The sequence below is a fragment of the Ursus arctos genome, unplaced genomic scaffold, assembly GCF_023065955.2.
Source record: "Ursus arctos isolate Adak ecotype North America unplaced genomic scaffold, UrsArc2.0 scaffold_28, whole genome shotgun sequence".
NCBI lineage: Eukaryota > Metazoa > Chordata > Mammalia > Carnivora > Ursidae > Ursus > Ursus arctos.
The window spans coordinates 27,700,429-27,724,527 of NW_026622963.1; the positions used below are offsets into that span (position 1 = coordinate 27,700,429).

Sequence of the window (24,099 nt, forward strand, 5' to 3'; positions counted from 1 at the left end):
CAGGCTACAAGGGTGTGTCTTGGACGATGGTGCGCCCACAGTGGATGTGGATGGACCAGTGGCCACGTCTAGTTGCGGGGCAGGTGGGGGGGGCAGGTAAATAGATACTTCTTAAACTTGGAAACCACTGTGACTTCCTAAAACAGATTTCTAAGAGAAGCCCTTCAAAGGGTTGTAGATACGTTGACATGCTCCTGTCAACTTCGTAAGGATGCTCTCTATACTCCAGCATGGGGGTTCTTCAAATCTGGTCCCTGGACCAGCATACTGAGCCCCCCCTGGGGGCTGGTTAGACGTACCAGTTCTCGGCCCACACCAGACCTACCCAAGCCCATACTCCGGGGTGGGACCCCGCAGGACTCCACCAGGCCCTCTGGGGGCTCTGATACATGCTCCAGTGGGAGGACTGCTCTTCTAAGGATTATTGCCTGTCTTTTCCCCTTGTTTCTTTCCCTTTTAAACCGCACCTGTTACAGAGACGTTAGTCCTCGGGAGGAAAACTAAGGCTTGGGGAGACCAAGGCTCTCTGCGGTGTCCAAGTGCCTCTGTGTCATTACCGAGATGAGAGAAGTTCTCCCAGAGCTGGTATTTAGAAATGTGCGAGCAAGTCAATTTGCTTACCACATTTTTGTCCTCCCAGTGGTACTTGGTGTCCCAAAGGGAGAGAATGAAGTGATGTCTGGTTGCAAGAGCCAGAGGACAGCAGAGCCAGCTAGCAGGTCGGTATGTGACACAGCAGAGCCTTGGCTCCCAGGGAGGGCGGGACATAAGATCCCATGGACGGTTTGCCCCTTAGCACCTGAGGGTGAACTGGGAATAAGGAGAGGATTTCTGGTCTTGTGGTTGAAGGGAAACCTGTCTGCGAGGTTCAGGTCATTGCTAGCAATCACCCCAGAGCTCAAAGGAGAAGTGGGGACAGGTGATCCGTGGGCTCAGATAAGGACAATGAATGCGATGGGGAAAAGGGGGTCCCAGGACCCTGTGGAGGTAAGAGGACAAGGTGGGGACCAGTTTATAGGTTGGGGGACACGTGGTTCCAACGAAAAATCCTCTCCTCACTGAAATATGCAAGGCGCTGCACAGAACTGGGCAGAGAACCCCAACTTTATGTTTTGATTGAGTGGTTAGCTACCATGCTGTTCTCATGCTTGGCTGAATTCTACCTGCAGAAAACTGAAGGCTCTGTTTCTTCTAGAGTGAGCAACTCATCCTAGCACACCCCGGACTTTTCTAGTTTTAAAGCTGAAAGTCTGGTATCCTTAGAAACCCTCTCAGTTCTGGGCACACCAAGATGGTGGCTCACCTTGGATTCCCCCCACTCCTGCCTCCCCTCCCGCCCCGGGACTAGCGCCTGCCCTGAGTCTGTCAGCGACTGCCCAGAACCCTGAAGCCCTGAGTGTGACACGGCCTGGCCATTCAATCCAGGTGCTTGGGGCTGGGCCTCCTTCCTACACCCTTTCCTGCCTGTTGCCATTGTCTCCTTGCTACAAACAGCTGCCCAGCCCTAAGACCCGCCTCTCAGCCCCCCCACCCCCCCCACCTCCCACCCCACCCCACCCCCGTACACATCCCCAAATGAATTGTTCTAAAAGTCCTGCTCCAGAACTCGTGCCTCCTCATAGCCCTCTTCGGAACAGCCAAAAGGGAGGACCCTCTGACTTCCGGCCCCCTGCGTTTTTCCCAAGCTTCATTCCCATGGCTTCTCGTACATCCCCAGGCTCCGGGTCACACACTGACACCACCCCAAACACCTTCCCTTTGGGCAACCCCCAGACCTACCTTGCTCATGCCACTGCCCAGTTTGGAATGGGAATGCCCCCTCAATCAAAGCCCAAGTTCAGAGCTGTCTGTCAGGGTCCCGTGCCATCATCCCTCCGATGACCTAGACACCTGTCCCCTTGGCTGCAGACACCTGTGCTTTCTCGCAGGTTCATTGCTTCGTGGGTCCTGGGTTTTCATTCTCTCCTAAATCACCAGTTCTGTTTATTAGGGCAGAATCCCATTTTCTGTTTCTTCATACCCTTCTCCTTGCTGCACACCCTGACCACACCCCACGCCATCCTGGGAAATGTAGGGCCCTTGGGTTTTTGGCATTTATGTTTTGGTTTTTTCCTCAAGAGACAGAGACCATGGGGGGGGTCCCCCAGTTCCCCAATCTTTTTTCTAAAATAACTTTTTTTGGTTATTAAAGCAATACTCATTTTTAAATCTAAAAACCAAAAAGGATAAATAAGTAAATGAAAATAACCCAAATTCCGACCTCCCACAGACAGCCATCACTACTTAAGATTGTGCACATCCCTGGAGACATAATAGCTTATATTGTTCTCTCCAAAGTATGATCATTTGAATGGAGCACAATAATTTTTAAAGCTCTTTTCATTTATTGAGTGGCCGCAGTATACCAGGCACTCTGCCCAAATGCTTTAAATTCAACACCTCATGAGATCACCACACCTTCCTCACGAACGTCTCTCACTCCCACTGTCCTGAAGAGGAGACAGAGGGTCAGAGAGGTTGCCTGTTACACAGCTAGCTAGTGACAGAGCCAGGGGGAGTACACTGACCCCTGCCCTTATCCATATCCCCGATTTTGAATAAACACGCTCATTAAGTTCGTTTCGTGGCATATGAGAGTTTGTGCTATGTAGCATATGAGGCTTCAAGGAGGGGAAAAATAACGAACAAAATTGGGAGATACTCGCTAGCAGAAGGAAGAGTGACCACATTTTCTGCGGCCCTAGCGTTTTTCCTCTTCCCAAGGGCCCTCTCTGCTCCCGCTCCATCCCTGGCTTAGTATTTCAAAGAAGAAGATGCCACCCAGCCATAGGTCAGGAAAACAAGTTGGCAGGGCTGTCATTGTGCAAATTTTCCCAAGTCAGATTTATGTCTTTTGGGTTTTGCTTATTTATTCATTTCATGCACCATTTCACCCAAGCAGTCGGAATACCGAGACGCCTATTAAAGTGATCCGTCTGCACCCAGGTCCCTGCAGAAAGGGGCCCATTATTGCTCCCCATGCTAAGGAATGTCCCATGAACACAGGCTCCCACATGTGTGTGCCAGCCGGGCCGGTGCCCAGCTGGCGTGCCTTTGCCCTCCCACTGCATGAGGAAGGTGGAGGAGGGAGGCCTGCTGCAGACGGCGGTGAGGGCGAAAAAGCCACTTCAAATGAATTTGGACCTGGAGCGGCCAAGCAGATGAGCCCAGGGCTGCCGGAGGCCGAGCCAGGATGGAAAATTATCTTTACGAGATCCAGCCCTAGACTCAGGAAAAGGGGTTATGCCTCAAAGCACCAAGACCAAATTGCTCACCTGAGAGCTTCAATTATATTGGAACAGTGATGTCTTCGCCCGTAACCCCCCTCCTTGTGGAACCCGGGGTGGCTCAGTGCTGTGCCCTAAGACAGGATGCTTTTGGCATGGCATGTCGCTCCCGGCTCAGCCCTTGGCCCACATGGGTTCCTCTTAGGCCTGCGGCACACACAGGTGCTTTCTGAATGTCCTGTGTCCTGTTTGCCCTTGATTGGGCTCCACAGGGCCCCAGGGGGAGCGGGGGAGGGGGAGGGGTGTCCAGTTTGGCAAGCTGAGGTGTGCCCTTTTCCTTGGCACTCGGCGTGTTTTCTTGCAGCAACTTGGCATGCGTGGCTGGGGCGGAGCGGCCCTGGCTGGGTGGGACAAGGGGACAGTGCCTCCTGCCTCAGCTCAGCTTGGTGGGTGGCAGTGGGCCACCTCTTCCCATGGGGGGGCAGTGAGTAAACACCCCCCCCATGCCCCAGCCTCCCCCGACTCCTTCCTCGGTCAGTGGAGATTCTCTGAAATGTCCTCTTGCCTGGCTCCTTCTCCCATAGGCCAGTTCCTGGAGGAAGCTCCAAGAAAGGTCCTCATACCTTCAAGGGTTCAAGGGAGTGGCTGGCTAGGTGGGGGACGATCCTGGGACGATCTTGGGCTGCGCCGGGGAGGAATGCTTTTTAGGAAAGATGATCACTTCTGGCTTGCTGAGGGTGAAGTCAGGGAGAGGCTGCTGTCCCTGACAGAATACCCAGGCTGTCACCTGGGTGTGTCCCTCGATGCCAGGATGATCTGGTGCAGTTCCTGTGGGAGGAACACAGAGGGGCAGGTTCCGGGCATCTCGGAACTCAAGGAGACTCCAGGACACTGGCCAGGCCACAGTGTGCACATCCTTGCACCAGATCCATGCGCTGCCCCATCCTTGATTCCATGTTGAGGGACAGAAGGCACCACAGCCAGAAGCCCAGCCTGGCCCCCCACCTCCTTCAGGACCCCCGTCACAGCTGGATGATAGGTGGTGAGCCCCCATGCCTCCGCGGCCCAGAGTGGGGGGGGGGGGGCAGGAACAGGAGGTCTCAGGCTTCCATGGCGACCTTTCCTCTTTTAGGCCATTCTGCGAGTGTTCTGCCTGCTTCTACCCCGACTAAAGCCACCACCTCCTAAAAATAGTATTCTGATCATGCCGTGCACCTCCTGAACATTCTCCGGGGGCTCCGCACCATCAGCCACATCTAGTCTGAAATCCTTAGGCTGGGGTCCAGTCGGGAAAACAAAACCACCTGGGGTATTTCCACAGAGGGACCATAGTATTGGGGATTGTTGGGTGCTTGTGCGAGCACCTTCGGAAAGGCCACGAGGGACCACAGAGGCACGCACACTGCAGGAAGGCTATGCCACCCCTGGGGCGTGGGGGACCAAGGGAAGAGATGCCAGGGCCAGGTCTCCTGGGAGGGTACTTTGGGCAGGGTGATAGAAACAGCCTGAGGCCAGCGCCCCCTTGTGGTGGAACCTAATGGAGCTGGGGGACAAGAGGAAAGGGCTTTGGATCCCCTGGCCCCCCACACACAGCAGAGGAAAGCACTTTGGAGCTCGGTGACATTTGCTACCGGCAACCAACCAGCACGTCAGCTCCAGCCAACCTCCGCTGTTCTCGAGGCCCCTGTGCTTCCAGACCTCTGTCCCACATCACCTGCCAAATCCCACTTGCCCTTCCAGACCTGGTTGAAATGCTACTTCCCCATACCCTCTCCCTCCGTCCTTACATCTTTGTTGTGACTTGGGATTCACATGAAAGTGTTTGCTCGGCTTTTCCAGAACTTTGGAGGCTTGTTGCAGGAACAGCATGAAGCACCTGGTAGGGTCCAGAACTTCCAGCAAGTTAAATGAATCCAGGCAGTTGCCGTCTAGCCACCCACCCACCCCCACCCCAGCTGGACAAAACCAATTCGATCCCAGGGCTTGTATTCCAAACAAGCCTTACCCCTTTAAGAGGAGGCAGGTTTTTCCCTCTCCCGGCTCACCCCACCCCTCCTACACAGCCACTGAAACCCGATCTAATCCCTTTGCACGCGGGTAATTTATTGGTCTATTGGGCTTTTCTTGGTGGCAAATTGCATTGTCTTTATTCCTGGGTTCTGGCCGTGGAGCGGCTCGCCGCATTCCTGAGACTCGACTCGTTTCTCAGGGCGTTGCTCCACACCCCCTCGGCGCACAGTGAAATAAGTTTTATTGGGCTTCTTTGTTATGCAAACAGGGCGGTAATAATCAGGCTATTATTCCGAAAGATTGGGCTTGATTAACAGTTCAAAGGAGGTCTCCGAAAGCGGCGAATGCCGCGCGGGGGCATAAATATTTCCCTCCTGCCCGGGTGGGTACGGCTGGTGCTCGAGTTCCCTGCCCCCGGCTTGCTGTTTCCGAGAGGCGCTGGGTTGCTATTGAAAGGAATTAAGTCAGGCAGGCTGTGAGGCTCTGATGGCTCTCGCGGGCACGTCTCAGCCCACAAAGGAGGCAGTCTGGAGCCCACCTCCCCCCAGAAGTGAAATGTTACCTATGCGGGGTGCCGGGGCACGTGGACGCCCCCAGCCTCCCCTGCAGACCTAGCAGAGCACGGGGTGGGGGGGGCTTAAAAAAGGCATCAGATCTGCTAAGGTGCTTTGAGTGCAGGGTGGGGAAGATGAGGAGCCCCTGCTCCCGGGTGTTGCGGGCAGGAGGGGACCCCTCAGCTGGGGCGTCGATGGATGACGCAGACCTTTCAGTGAGGCCCACAGCCTCCAGAGGCTGAGGAAGGCGATACGCGAGAGCCGAGGGGTCATCGTCAGTGTTTGCAGGGTGGTCCCATGTGAGTTTTTTCTGTGCAACTCTAGACAAGAGCTAGGGCCCTGGGATATCCCAGGAGGCAGACGCAGGTCTGCAGCTGGAGCTGTCTGGAGCAGGGGGCCAGCCCTGCCCCCGAAGTCTTCGGGAGGCGGTGGAGGCCGGATGCCCACCTGGCGGGGATGGTACAGGGAAATTTTCTGCCGTGGAGACTGGCTGGAGGTGGAAACCTGTGACCAGTGACCCTTGGCACCCCTCTGACCCCAGGGTTCTAAAGCTCCGTGACGCATCTTGCGAGGCCAACATAGTTTGGTCACAACGTGACCATTAGGTAAAGTGATCTTGATTAAGTCGATGGCACAGAGAGCCCAGGAGTCCCGGCCCCAGTTGCACGAACCAGGAGGAGAGGCCCCAGAGCCGCCCTGCCCAAGAGCGCAGCGACTGAGATGGAGGTGACTTGACCTCCTGGCTCCGTGCATATTGGCGGTCTTGGATCCCTGCAGAGGTGGCCAGAGGGCCAGAAGGGGCCGCTCTATTGTCCGCAGGAACCAGGCAGGGAGGGGGCAGCCGTCACCTTCGTCCCCCCCGGGAAGCCCCAAGGGCGGCTCGCCCTGAAAAGCCCATCTCCTCTTCCTGCCTGTATGAGTTGCAGTAAGATTGGTTTCAACCTCATACTTTCCTCTCCTTGCTTCCTTCCTTGGACATTCACAACAGAAAAAGTCCAAGGCTTCCTGCCTGGAATTAAGGTCTCGTGCTTTTTTTTTTAAGATACGGTCCGTAAAAATCAGCCCCTCTGTGGTTTCCTTGGCAGGTGACACCGCAGCCGAGAGGTTTTCCTTTTGATGCTGGGCCAGGTTACATTCAGGTTCCTGACCTGGGGTGGCCTCCAGCCCATGATTTAGTGGAGTAGACATGGGGCGGCAGGATGACTCCAACGGGGGATCGAGGGCCCCTCGGCTCTCCACCCGTGGGGACTGTCCAGCCCTGGCATGCCCGAAGCCCTTTCGTGTGACCCCCAGGAAATGCCGGCTCATGCATGACCACTTTAGGCAGCCGGGCCCAGGAGAGCTGCATTACGCCTGGAGAGAAGGGGGGGAGGCCCTCAAGTCTGGCCCCAGTTGGTCCCTGGCCTCTTGGAAGCCATTCCCCACCCTGAGCTCTAGCTCCCCCATCTGTAGTGGGAGTGCTTGGACGGGAACCTTAAACGAGGGCTCACTGTCCATTTAAGGGGTGGTCACTTCCCCGAGAACCGAGGGATGGCAACGGTCATACGTCAGGAACTGGGCGTGGTCAAAGAAAACAAATCTCGCTGTTGGGAATTTCAGGACCTGGACCCTTCTCAGCTGGTGTCCCCAGAAAGGTAGGGCACACGCACTTTGAAAAGCATAGAAAAGAGCCCCCCAAAGCCTGTTGGCTGTGTGAGCCAGGCGCATGCGCACGTATCAAATGAAGATAAAAATTCTTGCCCGCCGTTTAGAGTAGCAGCTGGGTCTGCTGTTCAAGCGGTCTGCCGTCTACACAGGACGGGGAAGATCGGGGCATCACTATTGTCATCATTATTTCTGTTTTGGAGAAGCCCCTATATCCTGTGGGTCCAACCCCTGCCGCACCCCCTGCGCTCCCCACCCCCCCGCACGAATGCGTGCATCGCCCCTGCCCCGCCAGCCCCGTGAAGGGCAGAGCCCCCTCTTCGTTGTCTTTGTCTTTGTGGCCTACAGCATGAGTGTGGAATTACCTAAGGTGAGAGAGGAGGGGAAAGCAGCTTGGGGCCTGAGAGCTGTGGTTTGCCTCCCTCCTCCATCAGGGCACCTGAGTGAAGGGGGCTATGTAATGCCGCCAGGCCTCAGTTTGCCTGTCTGTCGAATGGGCATAGCAGATGACCCTAGGGCTGTCATAGGGTTAAGGGAGATACCTGTACAATGTGTTGTGTATAGTAAGTGCTCAGCACACATTAGCTGTGAGGTAGATCTGAGTCTCCCCCACAGATTACTATTTAAGCAAGCCAAGTTAACACAAAACTGACTTCCACTAAGCTTCCTTCCAATGCTCTCAGGGTTGGCTTACATCAGCTCCCCTGGTCCCTGAAGTACTGAGGAAGGTACTGACGCATCTCCGTGGCACAGAGCGACACTGAGCTCAGAGAGGTTAATGGATCTGCCCATGGCCACACAGCACTGAGCGCCGGAGCTAGCATTGGACCACAAGCCTCTGCCCCTAGAGCGCCTACCTTTAAACCCTCCCCACCAGCACGGCCTCCCAAAGTGGGGTCCCCCATTCCCGAGAATCTCCCGCATGGCATTGCCCAGTGACACGAAACCTGTCCCCGGCCCCCTTGTTGACACTGAATTCGCCCCGGTGTTCTCTCTGGGTGGGGAACCGGCAAGTGCTCTCATTTCTCTTCGTGTCGCAGAACCAACCCAAGGTCTGTTCCTTTATTCATTAACAAGAGCAAAGGCGAACCTGTGGGAATTGTGCTTCAGGACCCAAAGTTTCTGATTCCGCCATGTCCCAGAAAAGCCATGTCCCAGAAAATGTCCGGGTGGAAGAGACGGGGGGGGGGGGGGGGGTCGATGGAGGCGGGAGAGAAGGCTGGCCCTGCCGCGGGAGGAACAGACGGGGTCCTGGGGGCTGGCGTGTGCCAGGGGCGCCAAGCAGGCGATGAGAGCTCCCTTCACCGCCTCCTCCATGCCCTCTCCCCCTCACGTGCAGGGAGAGTCGTCCCAGCCCGGGTCCCCCCTCGGTGACCGCAGGTCCTTTCAGGGAGAGGGGACAGTGGAATAGGGGAAGCCGAGTCCACCTGGTCTCCTGGCCCCTGGCCAAGTGAATGTCTCCAGTGATCTGGCTTCTGCAGGGGGGAGTCAGGAGGGCCCGGGAAGGGGAGGAGAGACTTTCCCGAAGCTGAAAGTCAGGGTGCCAGGCGTGGTCGGGTGCTGGCGACAGCATCTAACTGGATTGCAGACGGCCGCCTCCTCCTAGCTGTGTCCTCACGTGGCCGAGTGTGAGGCCGTGCCCTGGTGTCTCTTCATGTAAGGACACCAGTCCCATCATGCGGCATCCACCTCATGACCTCATCTGAACCTAATCACCTCCCGGAGCCCCCCCCTTCCAAGTACCATCACACTGGGGTTGGGGCTTCAACATAGGACTTTGGGGGGGCACACATTCAGTCCATAGCCTCCTCGCTGGTGAAAGACAGCGAGTGAGGTGGTGGGCGAAGTTGTCCCTGGTGCCCTTGGGAGTGTGGCACCCGGGACCCATCGGGTGGGTGCGGGGCGGGGGGGTGGTCAGTGCCCGGAACAGCTGCACGCACACTGGACGCATCCACATCCAGGTGGAAGGGCAGAGCCCTGACGTCCTCACGAGGGAGAGGTGGGGGAAGGGACACTCCCGTCCAGTGCCCCTCCTGTCCCCTCCCTGTCCCTGCCTGTGACTGCTAACCTCTTACCTCACAGGGTGGGGGGGGGTGTTTATCCCTCTCTGAGACCTTTGTCAGGCCCCCCCCGTTTGTTGAGCGCCCACGGGGTCCCAGGCAGACCAAGTGCATCTTCTCGTTTGACCCTCAACTACGCTCTAAGACGGGCGCTACTTCTAGTTCATAGAGAAGGAAACTGAGGCAGAGCCAGGTTCCTACAGGGACAGAGGGGACAGAGCGGGACTTCGAGCCAGACACTCTCCCTCCAGTGCCCACTGCCCACCACCCCATCTGGCCAGTGTCACCTTCACACCTCTCCAGGTCTGTCCCTAGTCTTGGGTGATAACATTGGGAGCATTCTCCAGATGGCCGAGAAATGGGATCAGCAGGACTTCGGGGAGTGAGGGGCTGGAGGAGTTCACCCCTCTGTGGACCCTGCCTGGGGTGGAAAGCCTACCTCTTGGGTGCAAGGGCAGCCCCAGAATGACCTCGGTCGCCCCCTGGGGGTGGTGGGCGGAGCTGCCATCACCACTCTCGGGAGGCTCTGAGAGGGGGAGGGGAGCAAGTGAAGGAGCCCCGCTGAGTTGGAACTGAGAGATGAAAGGCCTAGTCTCCAAGGGCTGAGGGCCTGCGGGGGGGCGGGGGGTGTGGTGGTGGGGGGCAGGACTGCTCAGGGTTGGCAGCTGCATCCCTGCTGGGTTTGCCCCTTGGGAAAGCCGCCTCCCTCTTTACCCCCTCTGCAGCCCCCTCCCACCCCCAAAGGAAATGCCCCATTCACACACTCCAGACTGGTGGGGCTCCAGCAGGTGCTAACTTGGCCCTTTCGCGACTACTGAGCCTAACTCTAAAGAAGTGTGGCTTGTGGGCCAGCAACATGGGCCTCCTTCCGGAGCCTGGCAGAAATGCAGAGCCTCGGCTCACTGAGGCCTGCTGACCCAGCCGGGGCTGTCGGTGTGCACGGGGACGTGTGAAGAGCGCTGCTCGGAACAGAGGATTAAGGGCCAGCCACATCTGTGCTGGCAGATCCCACTTGATGACCCCAGAGCAGGGAGGGACCCCCTTTCAGGGCACCTCTGTAGGATTTCAGTCACGAACCCCAGACATACTGGAGAGCTCTGCCGCTGGGACACTGCTCTGAGCCTTTTCAAGGCTGTGAAGACGTCAGACTCTATCACCACCTGTGGAGCTGCCCGTGGGTGGGGATAGAGCCATAAATGGGGGTCAGGAGTGAGACACCCTGTATACCCCACATTGTGTGCAGGCTGGTCCTGCCCTAGGCCCCATTCCTGACCCCTGCCTTCGAGCCGCTGCACACCCCGAAAAGCGGCCCCTGGGAACTGGTCTACTGGACCACGGGCCTGCGGGTATGGTGGGGCACTCTTGCAGGAGGGGTCCTCAGGGAGAGGCTGAAGGTCACAGGTGGTGAAGTGTGCCCTTGAACCGCTCAGCGGCTGGCAGGCGGAGGCAATCATGAATGTGCTAATTGTATGATGACGTGGAACTGCCCTCGGCCTGGGCTATTAGGTCCAACAGGCCAGATGCAAACCCTGCTTCAGCTTCTTCCCGGAGACCTGGGGCCAGAAAAACAGCCAGCTGAGCCTGGGTGCCCCTCGGGGAGGCGGGCAGGGCAGTGGGGCCTGGCCCTGGGGCCGCCAGGAGGGCCGGCCGAGCCAACACCAGCCCGAGACGGAGTTAGTAACTGTGGGTTCGCTCTCTGCTGTCCCGGGTCAGCTCTGGCGGAGCTGAGGCCAACACAGCTCCTGCTTGGGTTGCTGCCATCTGGTCGTAAAGGGACAGGTGGTGGCCTTTCTCCCCTTTGGGCATGCTGAGCGCCAGAGAGGGACCCGAGCCTGGCTGCAGGCAGGGCTCCCGAGGCTGGTGGGCGGTGGGCACAGCCCGGGTGGCTGCCACTTGGCACAGGCCCATGTCCCACTCAGATCAGTTTCTCTGACGTCCCGAACGCTGCGATTCTGAGAAAGCAGCATCGCAGGTCAGCACCCCCTGCGCCCAGAATCGGTGAGGCTGCCTGAGCTGGCCGCGCGTGGGGGCAGCCGACCAGAGACGGAGAGTTCGTGGCCCCCCCAGCCAGTGCCTTTGTACCATGTTCCTCTGCACAGCACCCCCTCCACTCACACCTCCACCATGAGGGGCGCCTTCACCTTCTCCCACACGGGCCACATTAGCCTTTCGCAGGGTCGCTTGGGCCTTGGGTGTCTTCTGTGGGTTTGGTGAAATCTGAAGACAGCAGGGCCAGAGAATCTTCTAGCTGCCTTTCAAGGGACACCTGCCCCCAGGAGCACGCCTCTGTGGGAGGGAGACCATGAGAGGGAGGGGGGTCTCAACGAGTGCCTTTCCCCTGTTCACCCCAGGTGCCTCTAAATGGCAGTTAATTACCCCCTCGTATTAACCAAATCTGCTTAAGTCAGCACGCTTCTTCAACTTAAAATAAAGCTATGAAAATGGAAAATCTGTACCCCTTATATCAAATTTGCTTTATTTTTCCTAATACACATTGAAGTAAATATGTAGTTCTCAAAAGAAAAAATGTCCACCCAGACCCCCCCCCCTCACCCCGAAACAACCTCGTTTGCCAGCAGTGGAGACAAATACAGGGGAAGTTAGGAGAGGTGCCTGAATTTAAGACAAGCGTGGGCTCCCCGTGCCCAGGTGTGTGACCTGGGCGGGCCAGCTTTAGCTCCACGCAGATGGGAGTAGATCTCTAAGAGATAGGCCATCCAGGTGTCCGGGCACAGAGCAGCTGCTGAGATGATTCTTAGCCTGCCCTTACGTATTTCTGCCCCTGGCTTTATTGGCAACTTGATTTTGGAGGTAAAAAGCCAGCACCAGGGAAGCAAGCTGACTTTTCCAAGAGTTCGCGAGCCAGGCTAGGAGCCCGGTCAGGGGTGCCTGGAGCTATTGCCCCATCCTGCTGTCGATCACTCCAGCATTGGGCTGCAACCCCAGAGGCCAGGCCTCCCAGCTCGTCTGCCAGCCCCTTTGCTCCTGGAGCCTGTGTAGAATCTTCTTTCCTGCTGCCGGTCTGCATGCCTGGCCACTGAAGTCACTAGGGACTGTGCAAAAGAATCTGGGTGGCTAGGAAAGGGCAGGCTCCACGTGTCCAGGTACGAGATTCGGTGTATTAAAGCCACAGTTTGCAGGCATGGTCATTTGTAGCTCATTGTTACTAAGGTCTCAAAGCTTGCGAGTGACTTTTTTAAAAAACACGAATTAAGGCAGATCTAAGGTTATGGCTCTCAGCTGCTTCCCAGCATGCTCTCCTGAGCAGGACAGAGGAGGGAGGGATGGAGCAATGGAGACCAAGAGGGGAGCTGCCCTTGCTTTGCAGACAAGGTGACCGGAACCAGGCCTTCTGTGACCAGAGCTCATAGAGTAATCATACGAGCCAACGTTCACTGACCTTCTGCTCTAGTCAGTGCCATTCTTGGTCCTTTACCACTCTGACCAACCTCATAAGGCACACACTAGTATGACTCATTTTCTAGGTAAATCTAAGGAGGCACAGAGAAGTCCAGTGATTTGTACAAGGTCACACAGTAGCGGAGCCCAGGACACATCGTGGGGCTTAATTCCCAGCCACATTTCTGTTGATGTTGCCAAAATGCTTGGGGATAGCTTGACAGTGTCAACAGATGTCAAAGGCCCAAGGGTGGCTTGTCAGCTCCCAGAGTCCGGCAGCCCAGAGGCACTGACCGTTCGGCTTTACCGTCTGGGAACCGTGGGAAGGACCCCCACTGGCCCTTGCGGCGGGCAGCTCTGCACGCCTGGCCCCTTGGGGTCACCCCAGGCAGAAGGCTGGGAAGGGCAGTTCCACACCGCACGTGCACCTGAGGGGATTATTTGCCATCGGGGCGCGAACATGCAGCTGGGTGGCGCATCTGGGAGGAGATGTCCTGCACGTGTGCCTACGGCGCTGGTTCCCCGGGGTAAGGAGGGCGGAGCCCGCCCTCTGGCCCTGACCACCTGTCCCTTCCTGTGCCCCGCAGCCACGTCCCCGTGCAAGATCCTCAAGTGCAACTCTGAGTTCTGGAGCGCCACGGCGGGCAGCCACTCCCCGGCCTCGGACGACGCCCCCGAGTTTTGCGCGGCGCTGCGCACCTATGCCCTGTGCACGCGGCGCACAGCCCGCACCTGCCGGGGCGACCTGGCCTACCACTCGGCCGTCCATGGCATAGAGGACCTCATGAGCCAGTACAACTGCTCCAAGGATGGCCCCACGTCGCAGCCGCGCCTGCGCACCCTGCCACCGCCGGGCGACAGCCAGGAGCGCTCCGACAGCCCCGAGATCTGCCACTACGAGAAGAGCTTCCACAAGCACTCAGCGGCCCCCAACTACACGCACTGCGGCCTCTTCGGGGACCCGCACCTCAGGACTTTCACAGACCGCTTCCAGACCTGCAAGGTGCAGGGCGCCTGGCCGCTCATCGACAATAATTACCTGAACGTGCAGGTCACCAACACGCCTGTGCTGCCCGGCTCGGCCGCCACCGCCACCAGCAAGGTAAGGGTGAGGCTGAGGCTCGGGCAGCCCCGCTGTCACCAGGGCCCAGACCCCGACACCGCCTGCATCCCGCCCCATAGTCTTATTTCCAGTAAATGGGCTGATTATTTACAAAGGAATGTTCTAGAGGGTCTTTGTTCTGAGATAAACCAACCTTCCCCACCTCTTCACGTTGCAGAGAGTGTGGTATTTCTCAAACTGCTGGATGCTGCCCACGGGGGGTTTGTGAAATTGGTTTTCCGGGGTCAGAAACTGGCATACACGTGTCACGTTTTATTTTCAGCTGGGCGGGGTAGAGCAGGATGGCCTAACCTCGCACCGATGAGAAAGGCAGGTGGCAAATGAGTTGTGCGCGGGAAGGGTACGCATCTTAGGAAGCTTAGTTCCGGTTGTGTGCGTGCGCGCTTGCGTACCTGGGCAAACGCTGGGTCCAGGTAAAGGGGGTTTCTTTCTGGGGTTATTGTCCACAAATTTTAGAAACACTCGCCAGAGCACTTGGTTTCAAGCTTTTGGAATATTCTTTTCTTGCCCCCAAACTGTGTCTTGGTATAACTCCAGTATTAAATCCCGGTAAAAGGAAAGCCTCCCTACAGGTGTGTCTCCATGATCGCCCTCAGGGAGGGCGAACTCTGTTCGCCGTGGACACGTGACCCCAGCACCCCTGGAGGTGACGACGGTCCCACCCAGAGGCTCTCACGTGGCTGCACATTTACAAACTGAACAGATTGTGGAAGATAGTGATTCTGGGCCCCCCTCCAGGCTGGTAGGACACCAGATCTCTGGGTGGGGTCAGGCTCGTGTTTTGTTTTGTTCTGTTTTGTTTGTAAGCCCCCAGTGATTCTGGCTCATGGAGGGGGTTAGGGGCACCGGCTTAGAGGCCAGGGCTGTAGGATGCTGCTGGGGTCAGCAGGGCTGCAGGCTACCGTCCCGCGCTTTCTTTGCCCCATGCCTACAGTGAGAGGCTGCAGTCCCAAGGCGGAACGGCCGTGCTGTCCGGGAACACGGGGAGATGGCCACAAGTAAGGATAGACAAGCAGCTTACTGAGCCTCCCAGGGGCCACCCATGCAGCTTTTCCCTCCTCCCTCAGGCCAGCCCTGTCTGGCTGGGGCAGCTCCCTTTGACACATCCCCAAAGTGGGATGTGCCTCTCCGCCCAGAGTGCAGTGGGCTGGGAACACGGAGCTAGCTTCTGACCCGGGCCTGGTGGCTCTGCAGACGGGCATGTTCTCGTTTGCCGTGAGAGGCAGTCCCCGTCCGGAGCCCCAGAGGCCGCGGAGAGCTGGTCGTCTTCTGACCCCAGAAGGCCTCAGTCTCTGGGTGGCAGGACTCAAGTTCTGCTCACAGGGCCGCAGCCACGGATGTGGCCCGTGGCCCAGGCACTTGGACACCCCCATCTTCTCCCTCCTCTACCTGCTTCCGGGAGGGTCTCTCACGACCTCCTATTCAGACTGAGCCAGAAGGCGCAGCCTCAAGGCCAGGAGGCTGGTGGGCTCTCAGAGTGCAGGGGATGGGGACCCATGTGCCACCTCAGACCCCCCGGGGGGTTCCAGGTTGGCAGTGGGTCTGTTTTCCTAGCAAAAGCACGTTGCAAGGCGGCACGTTGGGCAGCGCCAGGCTGGTCCACAAAGGGCGTTTCTGTTCCTTCCTGTCCCTCCACATCCCACAGGAGGACAGCGAGGTGACCTGGCAGCCAGGAAAATTCCTGCCATCTGCCTCTGCTCTGGTGGCCCCTGCATGCCTCCAGAGGGTCTCTTTCTGGGCCCAGCTGCAGGATAAGAAACAAGAGTGTCTTTGCCCCGTGGACACCCTCGCAGGCCCTTGGCACCAGGCCGTGAAGCCTAGTGAGCGGCAGAATTCTGGCCAGCGCTCTCTCCACCCTGTCCGCCCTCTTAGCCCTCCGCAGAGTGGGGAGGGGGGGCCCACGTCAAGGACCCAGCCGCCTTCCCTGGGGCCCCTCCACCTACCCACCTCCCTCCTTCCCTAGAGCCAAGATAAATGAACGCCGGGAGCCTGAGGCTGCAGCTTCTAAATCCAGCAGCAAACATACTGCGGGAGGGGACCCCGCCTCCCTGTCCCACCCTGGCAGGGGCACACAGGGAAGTCTGAGGGTATGAGAGAGACGTGGACCTTAGAAGCCTGTCCTTCCTAACCCAGGCTGGTGTGAGCACCAGATGTGATAACAGAGCCAAGCACAGACCTGGGAGGAACTGTGGTTTGTGACCTGCGAGGCTGGGCTGCTGCTCCCACAGACTCCGGGGAGGCGGGGGAGGGGACAGGGTGGGGCAAGAGCCTTTAGGCCACATCCCATCGGGTTCCACAGGCTGGGGTGACATGCCCGGGCTTCGAACCTCAGCTCTTCCCTGGCACACCCTGGGACCCTGAGCCCAGAGATGCTGTCCCCAAAACGCATGGAATGATCCAGTCCCTTGAGTGTGTTCTTCAAAGGCTCACTCTGCTCCAGGCTCCCTGCTGGGCCCTGTTGCCAGTGGAAGTGCCCAATCACGGACAGGAGCAGCTCTCTTCCTGTCCCAGCATGGAGCCTCCAGAGAGCATGGGGCTCCCCAGCAGGGCTCGGCCGACTCAGCCCCTTTCTGCTGTGACCTAGGGTCACCTCTGTCTTCCCAGCAGGCCGGAAGCCCAGCGGCCTTCTGTTACCTCCCCACCGGCCAGGAGGCAGCACGAGGCTCGGCCCCCGGAGACCCAGGCGCAGCGGGGTCCATGTCTGTGGCCAATTCAGTCTCGGGCCCCCGGGCAGACCGGGTTCCCCGGGTGAGAGACACCAGTGGCGGCTTTCCAGCGCCCTTGGCCTGCCCGCACCTGTTCCTGTAGGCCTCTACTGCGCAGGCGCGTCGGCTGTGCTCATTCATCGATTCTGCAGACATTTACAAAACACCTCTCTAGTGCCAGCCTCTGTGCCCGTGCTTCCTCCCTCCTGGCCACTCCCGTGGAGGGCAAAGGCAGGCAGAGGGGTGCTTGTGTGGGTGCAGGATGCTCTGCCCGGAGCGCCAGGGGCGGGGGGGGGGGGGCTCCTCCAAGCCCTTCTGCAGAGCTCGCCTCCGAAGGACAGGAGCGGAAGACCAGGGCAGAGACGGGGACGGGAGGGTAGCCTGGAGCCCTGGGGGAAGCAGGAGAAGCCAAGGGGCTCTTATCTCAGGCTTTTGTGCCCCCCCAAAAGAGCCCTCTGCCAGCCTCTTCTACCCACCTGAACCCATTGCCCTCCATCCTCCCCTTGCCCCAAAGGGCCTTGGCTCGTTTCCCAGGATCCGGGCATTATCCAGTCGTGCCCATCCCTCCGTTCTCATAGGTGATCAAGATGTCGTGTATTCCAGTCCAAGCTGACATTTTAGCCAGCCTCCCGGCTCCGTGGGACTTCCTTCTGTGCCCAGCCCCCAGCTCCACCACCCTCCCTCCAGCTGCACCCAGAGCACCCCATTGTACAGATGAGAAAACCGAGGCTCTGGGAGGAGAGGAACTCGTGCCTCTGCCTTCCCCTGCCCCCTGCTGGTCCCACCCAGAACTTACCATCCATCTGTCCCACCACCTAACTCATCTCCTTGGTCTGTCACCCCCCTGGAGTGTGAGCCCCTTGAGGACAAGGCTTTTGGACTCTCCGGCCCCCTTGTGTGGATACAGCCTCTAGCGCCAGGGGCCTGGTGCGGCGGAGGGGCGTGGGGCCCCCCTGGGGAGGGGGGTGGCAAAGACGGGAGTGGCAGCCGCACCCGCGGCCCAGCTGGCAGCGAGCCGCCCGGCTTTCGACAGGCCCCTTCATGCTGTTACTTGTGGTTGAGTCCTTGGCACTGGTGCTGTCAGCCTTCCAGGAGCCTGTCTCCACAAGAGATGACGGTTAGAGGGAAACCAGCCTTTCCTGTTCCAGGAGACTGATGGCACTTGGAAACCAGCAGCCCCCCCCCCGCCCCCCTGCGCCCCATCACACCAGGCAGGGACACCGGAGCCCCTCATCGCTCACCCCCTCCCCAGTGGCAGGACCACCCACTGCCCAGACCACCCTGGCTGCACCTCCCGGCCCCCCACAGGCAGCCTCCACATCGGGGCGGGCGTTGTGGGATGGGGCAGGAGATGGAGCTAAAAGTGGCCATTTTTGTCGGCCAGGGATGGATGGCAGGGTAGCGGCAGGCCTCTGGGGTCCGACAGGTAGGGCTCCAAGCAGGATGGAGGGGCTGGGGCCACCTGTGATATCCCACAGCAAACCAGGGGTGCACTGCTTCCCAGGACCGGGCAGTGGCCTCACAGGGAGAGATGGGGAAATCGAGTCCAGTGCCCCAGGAGCCGTGCCCACCCCGGGCCTCCCAGGGTAGCACTCCCTGGACTCTGGCAGGCCCCCCGGCCTCCAGCTTCGGAGCACCATTCCCTCCTCGTATCCCGTGTGGACAGCAGAATGTGTCCCCATCTGTCCTGACCAGGCCCCACAGGCACAGGGCCAGGAGCCCCAAGACTTCCAGGGACCCACGAAAAAGCTTTCATTTGTTTTAAAGTCAGAAGGAAACAGCAGCATCATCCAACCTCGACTGTATTAGTCTTGACACCAGTGCGGTCACAAAACGTAATTTTAGTATTTTTGTTGGAGGAGGGGGCCCGCAAAGGCCCAAGAGTTTGGAGTCCCCGAAAGTTCCAACTGTGGCCTCTCATCCTCCGTTCTCTGAGTATCAGGGGGAGTAGGGGGTTTCCCTCTGAAGGTCCAGGCCCCTTGCCTACTCCCGGCCCGGTCACCCCTATGCTTCACCAGTGTGAGCGGTGATGAGACAGGCCTGGACACCGCCGGCCAGGCCCTCGATACCCCATTGGTTTTGCTCAGCGTAGAACTTCAGCTTTGCTCCTGAGGCTCCAGGCTGAGACCACTCCCTGCCTGCTTCCCCCTGGACCTCCTGTCTGTGCCCCTAGCCACCCGCGCACCTCCCGAATTGTAGCCACACTGCCTGGCCTGTGGCCGGGACCCAGACCCCATCCTGGGCCCGGGCCTTTCCCGACCCTGGGCCTGAGACGAGGTCCTTCACAGCTCTCCCGCCTCCCCTTGCCTGTAGGACCTGCTTGCTGTTTCTAGCACGCCTGGGCCAGAAACTCCCTTAGCACTTCACGCAGCCGGCCCTCTACCCCAAGGGCTGCCCTAGGCCTTCATTGTGCCCCTCCCACTGCCACATTGCCCGGGGCGCCCAGGCACAAAGTACAGTCACGGCCAAGACATCCATGTCATCAGCAGCCCCCTGCCCGGGCCCCCTCAGCCTGCAGAGCCTCTGAGGAGGTATGGTACCCCTCAGGAATCCCGTTAGATGGCTGGCTAGCCCCCCCCCCCCCCCCGCTGGGGGCAGGGGACAAGTTCTAGGAATGATGGCCTAGGGGGGTGAGGGCAATGCACAGGTTAGGGGGTGGGGGCTTAGCAGGGGGCCCCAAAAGGCCTGGGTGCCCTCTTGCCCCATGACCCTAGCTCCCTCCCTGGCCTTAGGCTAGAGTTCAGGTCCCAGCTGCCCTTGGTTGGGGGGCAGTGGCCTTAAAGCCACCAGTGGTAAAAAGCAGGCACCTGGGAAGAGGAACGAAGGAGAGTGGTTGTCTCTCCCCCAGATGTGACTCTCGTCTCCGGCCCGTGCAGTCTTCCTAGTTAGGATTATGGGGGAAAGAGCAGCCCGGCCCTTCACCCAGGATAACAAGGGGAAACACACTCGCTCCCCAGGCTGTTTGTCTCCCATCCTTCTCCCAGGCCTCCCACCCTGTGGGCTTGTGGCCGAAAAGAGCCAGGGGCTGGAAACCAAGAGACTAAACTCCGCTCTACCTCTTGCTGGCTGTGTGACCTTGGGCAAGTCACTTGACCTCTCTGAGCCTGAATTTCTCCACTATAAATGGGAGGTCACGTCATCCTCCCCTGCAGCGCCCCACAGGACTAGAAGAGGCAGCAAGGTTGCCTGCGTCCGTGGTTCTCAGGAGGACGGTTACCAGTGGAGCTGCCCCGCCATCGGCGTCTCCTCCAGCAGCTCAGCCCAGCCCCTCACCCCCGGCTGCAGACACCCACGGACATGAGCCTCCCTGCTCCTTCCCTGGCCAGGGCTGCGTGCTCAGCCTGGAGCCCCCCGTCTTCCTTTCTGACTGGTGCCTTCCTCCTCTCCTTCTTCCCCCTGCTCATCTCGAGGCCTGGCTGGGTGACCCCTCAGGGCAGCCCTGCCACAGTGGCCTCTGCCGGCTTCTGCCTGCTCGTTCGTTCTGTGAGCGGGAGTCTGTCCTTGTCCACCTGCTGCTATGTTCAGCCAGTGGCTTAGAGCCCTTTTAAAGGCATTTGGTGGCAGGTCTGCAGGCGGCTTGAGAGATTGTGTTAGGTGGTTGTGGACCGTATTAGTTTCCTGTTCTGCCGTAACAAATACCACCAACTCCATGTTTCCGACAAGCAGAAATTGACTCTCTTGTAAGCTCTGGGAGCGAGAAATCTGAAATGAGTCTTTCAGGGCTACACGAAGGTGTTAGGAGGGTCGGTCCTTCTAGAAGCTCCCAGGAGAAATCTGTCCAGTACCTCTTCCAGCCTCTGGGTGTGCCCGCATCCCTGGGCTGTGGTCACCCCACTCCAGTCTCTGCCTCTGTGGAAAGAGCCTTCCCGTCTTCGATGACCCCATCTCCCTCTGCCTCCTCTTAGAAGGACACGTGTGATTCTATTTAGGACCCACCCAGCTAATCCAGGATAACTTCTCCATCTGGCGTCCTTACCCTAATCACGTCTTCCAAGTCTCTTTTGCATAGAAGGTAACATTCACAGGTTCCAGGAATTAGGGCCTGATATCTTGGGGGCCATTACTCAGCTTACTACAATAGATAATGAATTTTTATTTTTAATTAGCTGTGCTTTTCTTTTTATGGTCCAGGTCTATATATAGTAAATGAGCTGGTTTTCTATTTAGGGTAGTGATCTAAAGTTCCCCTTCGAAGTCAGTTGTGTTTTTTCTTTTTTTTAATAAAACAAGTTGGTTTTTTTTTTTAACCGAGTGTTTGATTTTAATTCCAGTGTAGTTCACACAGTGTTATATTAGTTTCAGGTGTGCACTATCGGGATTCAACAATTCCATACGTTACTCCGTGCTCGTTCATCCCCATCACCTGTTTCCCCCATCCCCCCACCTCCCCTCGGGGAACCATCAGTTTGTCCTCTATAGTTAAGAGTCTGTCTCTTGGTTTGTCTCTCTCTCCTTTTTCCCCCTGTGTCCTAGAGTAAAACAAATTGTTTTAAAAGAAAAATATTACATGCATAATAATGCAGGTGCCACCCAAAGGGGACCAAAATGGGGAGGGACAGCTCGGGGCATCGTGGGGGCTCCTCCCGTCCGTCCCCAGCATCGCCGGCATGGGCTCGGCCTCCCCCACCACCACCATCTCGGCACCGCTAACCCCCTCTCTCCATCCTCTCCCCCCACCCCCACCAGCTCACCATCATCTTCAAGAACTTCCAGGAGTGCGTGGACCAGAAGGTGTACCAGGCTGAGATGGACGAACTCCCTGCCGCCTTCGCCGACGGCTCCAAGAACGGCGGGGACAAGCACGGGGCCAACAGCCTGAAGATCACGGAGAAGGTGTCGGGCCAGCACGTGGAGATCCAGGCCAAGTACATCGGCACCACCATCGTGGTGCGCCAGGTGGGCCGCTACCTGACTTTCGCGGTCCGCATGCCCGAGGAGGTGGTCAACGCCGTGGAGGACCGGGACAGCCAGGGCCTCTACCTCTGCCTGAGGGGCTGTCCCCTCAACCAACAGATCGACTTCCAGGCCTTCCGCGCCAACGCCGAGGGCCCCGGCCCCCGCAGGCCAGCGGCCGCCAGCCCTGCGCCCGCGGCCCCGGACACTTTCCCGTACGAGACGGCAGTGGCCAAGTGCAAGGAGAAGCTGCCCGTGGAGGACCTCTACTACCAGGCCTGTGTCTTTGACCTGCTCACCACGGGCGACGTGAACTTCACGCTGGCCGCGTACTACGCCCTGGAGGACGTCAAGATGCTGCACTCCAACAAAGACAGGCTGCACCTGTACGAGAGGACTCGGGAGCCACCGGGCCGGGCGGCCGCCACGGGGCTGCCCCCCGCCCCCCGGCCCCTGCTGGGCAGCCTGCTGCTCCTCGCCCTGCTCCCCGCCTTCCTGGAGGCTGTGGCCGCCTAGGGCAGAGGAGGGCTGCTGCCTGTCCCCCAGCCGGTGGGCGCCGTGGGAGGGCTGGGGCCGTGGAGGGGGGAGGGAGGCGGTCAGGGGGGCCCTGCAGTGTCTGCAGGGGTCAGGAGCGGAGGCAGCTGCTGGCCAGCGGGCTGTGGACGGTTACCTCAGAGCTGCCCTGGGCTGTCCGCTGGCAAGGGCTGGGGCAGGGGGTGGCCTTCCCCCCCACCCCGCCCCCTCCTTTGGGGGGGTGTGAGAGGTCGTGGTGATTGGTGCTGTGATGTTTGTGACAGTTGAGCTGTGTGAGACAGGGAGCCGCTCCCCTCCACCCGCCCCGCAGTGTGAATGTGCAAAACAGAGCCCCTCAGGCCGAAGCCCCCTACCCCACCCCACCAGAGACACTGGGATTGATCAGAGTCGAGCTCCTCCCCCCCCACCCCTGCAATGCACTGAAACAGGCCCAGCTGACTGCTGCCCGCGCCCGCCACACGCACACACACTCACAGGAGCACACTCGCACACACTAAGCTGAGGGGCTGAGGCATCCGCGAGGCCGCACCCCCCCAGGCAGGGCCTCCTCTCCCCTTGGGCCTTAGGACGACTGGGGGGGGGGCTGCTCAGCATCTTCAGCAAATTGTCATCCTTTGACCCAAAGGTGGTGCCCGCCTGGTGCCTTCCTGCCCGAGAGCCGAGGTGAGACTCCCACGTGCAGCCTGGCTGCCCTGTCCCTGCTCAGGTGACCCTGCTCAGGCCCCTGCCTCGGAGCCCACAGCTGGGGCAGCGGTGCTGAGTACAGGTTGGAGTGCGCCACTCACGGGCTCTGATGCTCTTCTCTGGCTCCTTCCCTCCCCGCTCCCCGTTCTCCACTGTGCTTAGGAGCTCACGTCCTCATTTCTAAATGTCTAAACAGAACGACCCCTTGATTTCTGTCCCCTTCTCTCCAGCAGGTGGCAAGAGCCCCTGGGCAGGGGAGCTTGGGCCGTAGGGCGTGGGCAGGAGGCGCCGTGGACAGGGCCAGCTGGCCTGCCCTGAGCCCCTCCGTTCTCCTCGCCTGCCCCCGGACCCCCACTCCCCACCCATCCGCCCACGTCTGCAGGCTGGGGACAGGAGCAGGGTCTGCAAGCTTCTCAGCCCTGAGTGTCCCTGGCTGGTCTCGTCCCTCTAGTCCCCCCCCTTAAGCCCATGGCCACACAGCCAGGAGAGGCTCGCCGCCGCCGAGAGCCCTGGCGCCCACCTCCCGTCAGCCCCGGCTGCCCATCCGAGGAGCCCCGAACCAGTCCCGCCTCTGCTGGGACCAACACCAGGCTCGGCTCCACTCCCGAGAAGGGGCAGGAGGGCGGTTCCCACAGCCCCGCACTGTCCTGGCCCTTCAGTCTCCAGGCAGCCCTTCTGCTGTTCCCCAGGGACCTCTCATACACTGGCCCCGGAGGCTCCCCGCCTCCCCTCCGAGAGGTCCCCTCTCTCTGCCCAACCCAGGGCAGGAAGGTGGAAGGCCCGGCCCAGCCCGCCCTGCTGGTTTTTAGATGGTCCCTATGTTGGAAGTAAAAAGTGAAGCACTTTATTTTGGTTGTGTTTGATCGCGTTCTGCTTGGAAGTGGGGACCCCTCACTGCGTCCTTGTGTCTGTGACCTGTGTGGAGTGTCACCGCATGTACATACTGTAAATTATTTATTAACGGCTAAATGCAAGTAAAGTTTGGGTTTTTTTCGTTTTGTTATTTTCTTTCGGACTGCGTGTTGGAATTTGCTTTCTGAACAGACTGGCTCCTTTGGAGGGGTAGAGTGGTGGAGGGGAGGAGGGGTGGCCTCAGCGGGGCGGCCGCTTCGGCTGCATGCGCCTGGACGCAGCTGGCCCACGTGCGCGTGCAAGGGGATTTGCGGATGCTTGTGGAAGGTGAAGCCATTTAACACAAGCTCTCTACTTCCCTAAATTACTTTTTCT

At 58.9% G+C, this 24,099-nt stretch overlaps 1 protein-coding gene across 2 annotated transcripts in view; it reads left to right on the forward strand.

The window, feature by feature from the left end:
• The window catches only part of RGMA (repulsive guidance molecule BMP co-receptor a), a 45,314-nt gene extending 21,429 nt beyond the window's left edge, over nt 1–23,885 (forward strand). For both annotated transcript variants that reach the window (XM_044388381.3, XM_026510405.4), the window contains exons 3-4: nt 13,521–14,035; nt 21,448–23,885. In XM_044388381.3, coding sequence (XP_044244316.1) covers nt 13,521–14,035; nt 21,448–22,170 — 1,238 coding nt within the window. In that variant the 3' untranslated portion in view covers nt 22,171–23,885. The remainder of the gene's footprint in view (nt 1–13,520; nt 14,036–21,447) is intronic.
• Nucleotides 23,886–24,099: the final 214 nt, after the last annotated feature.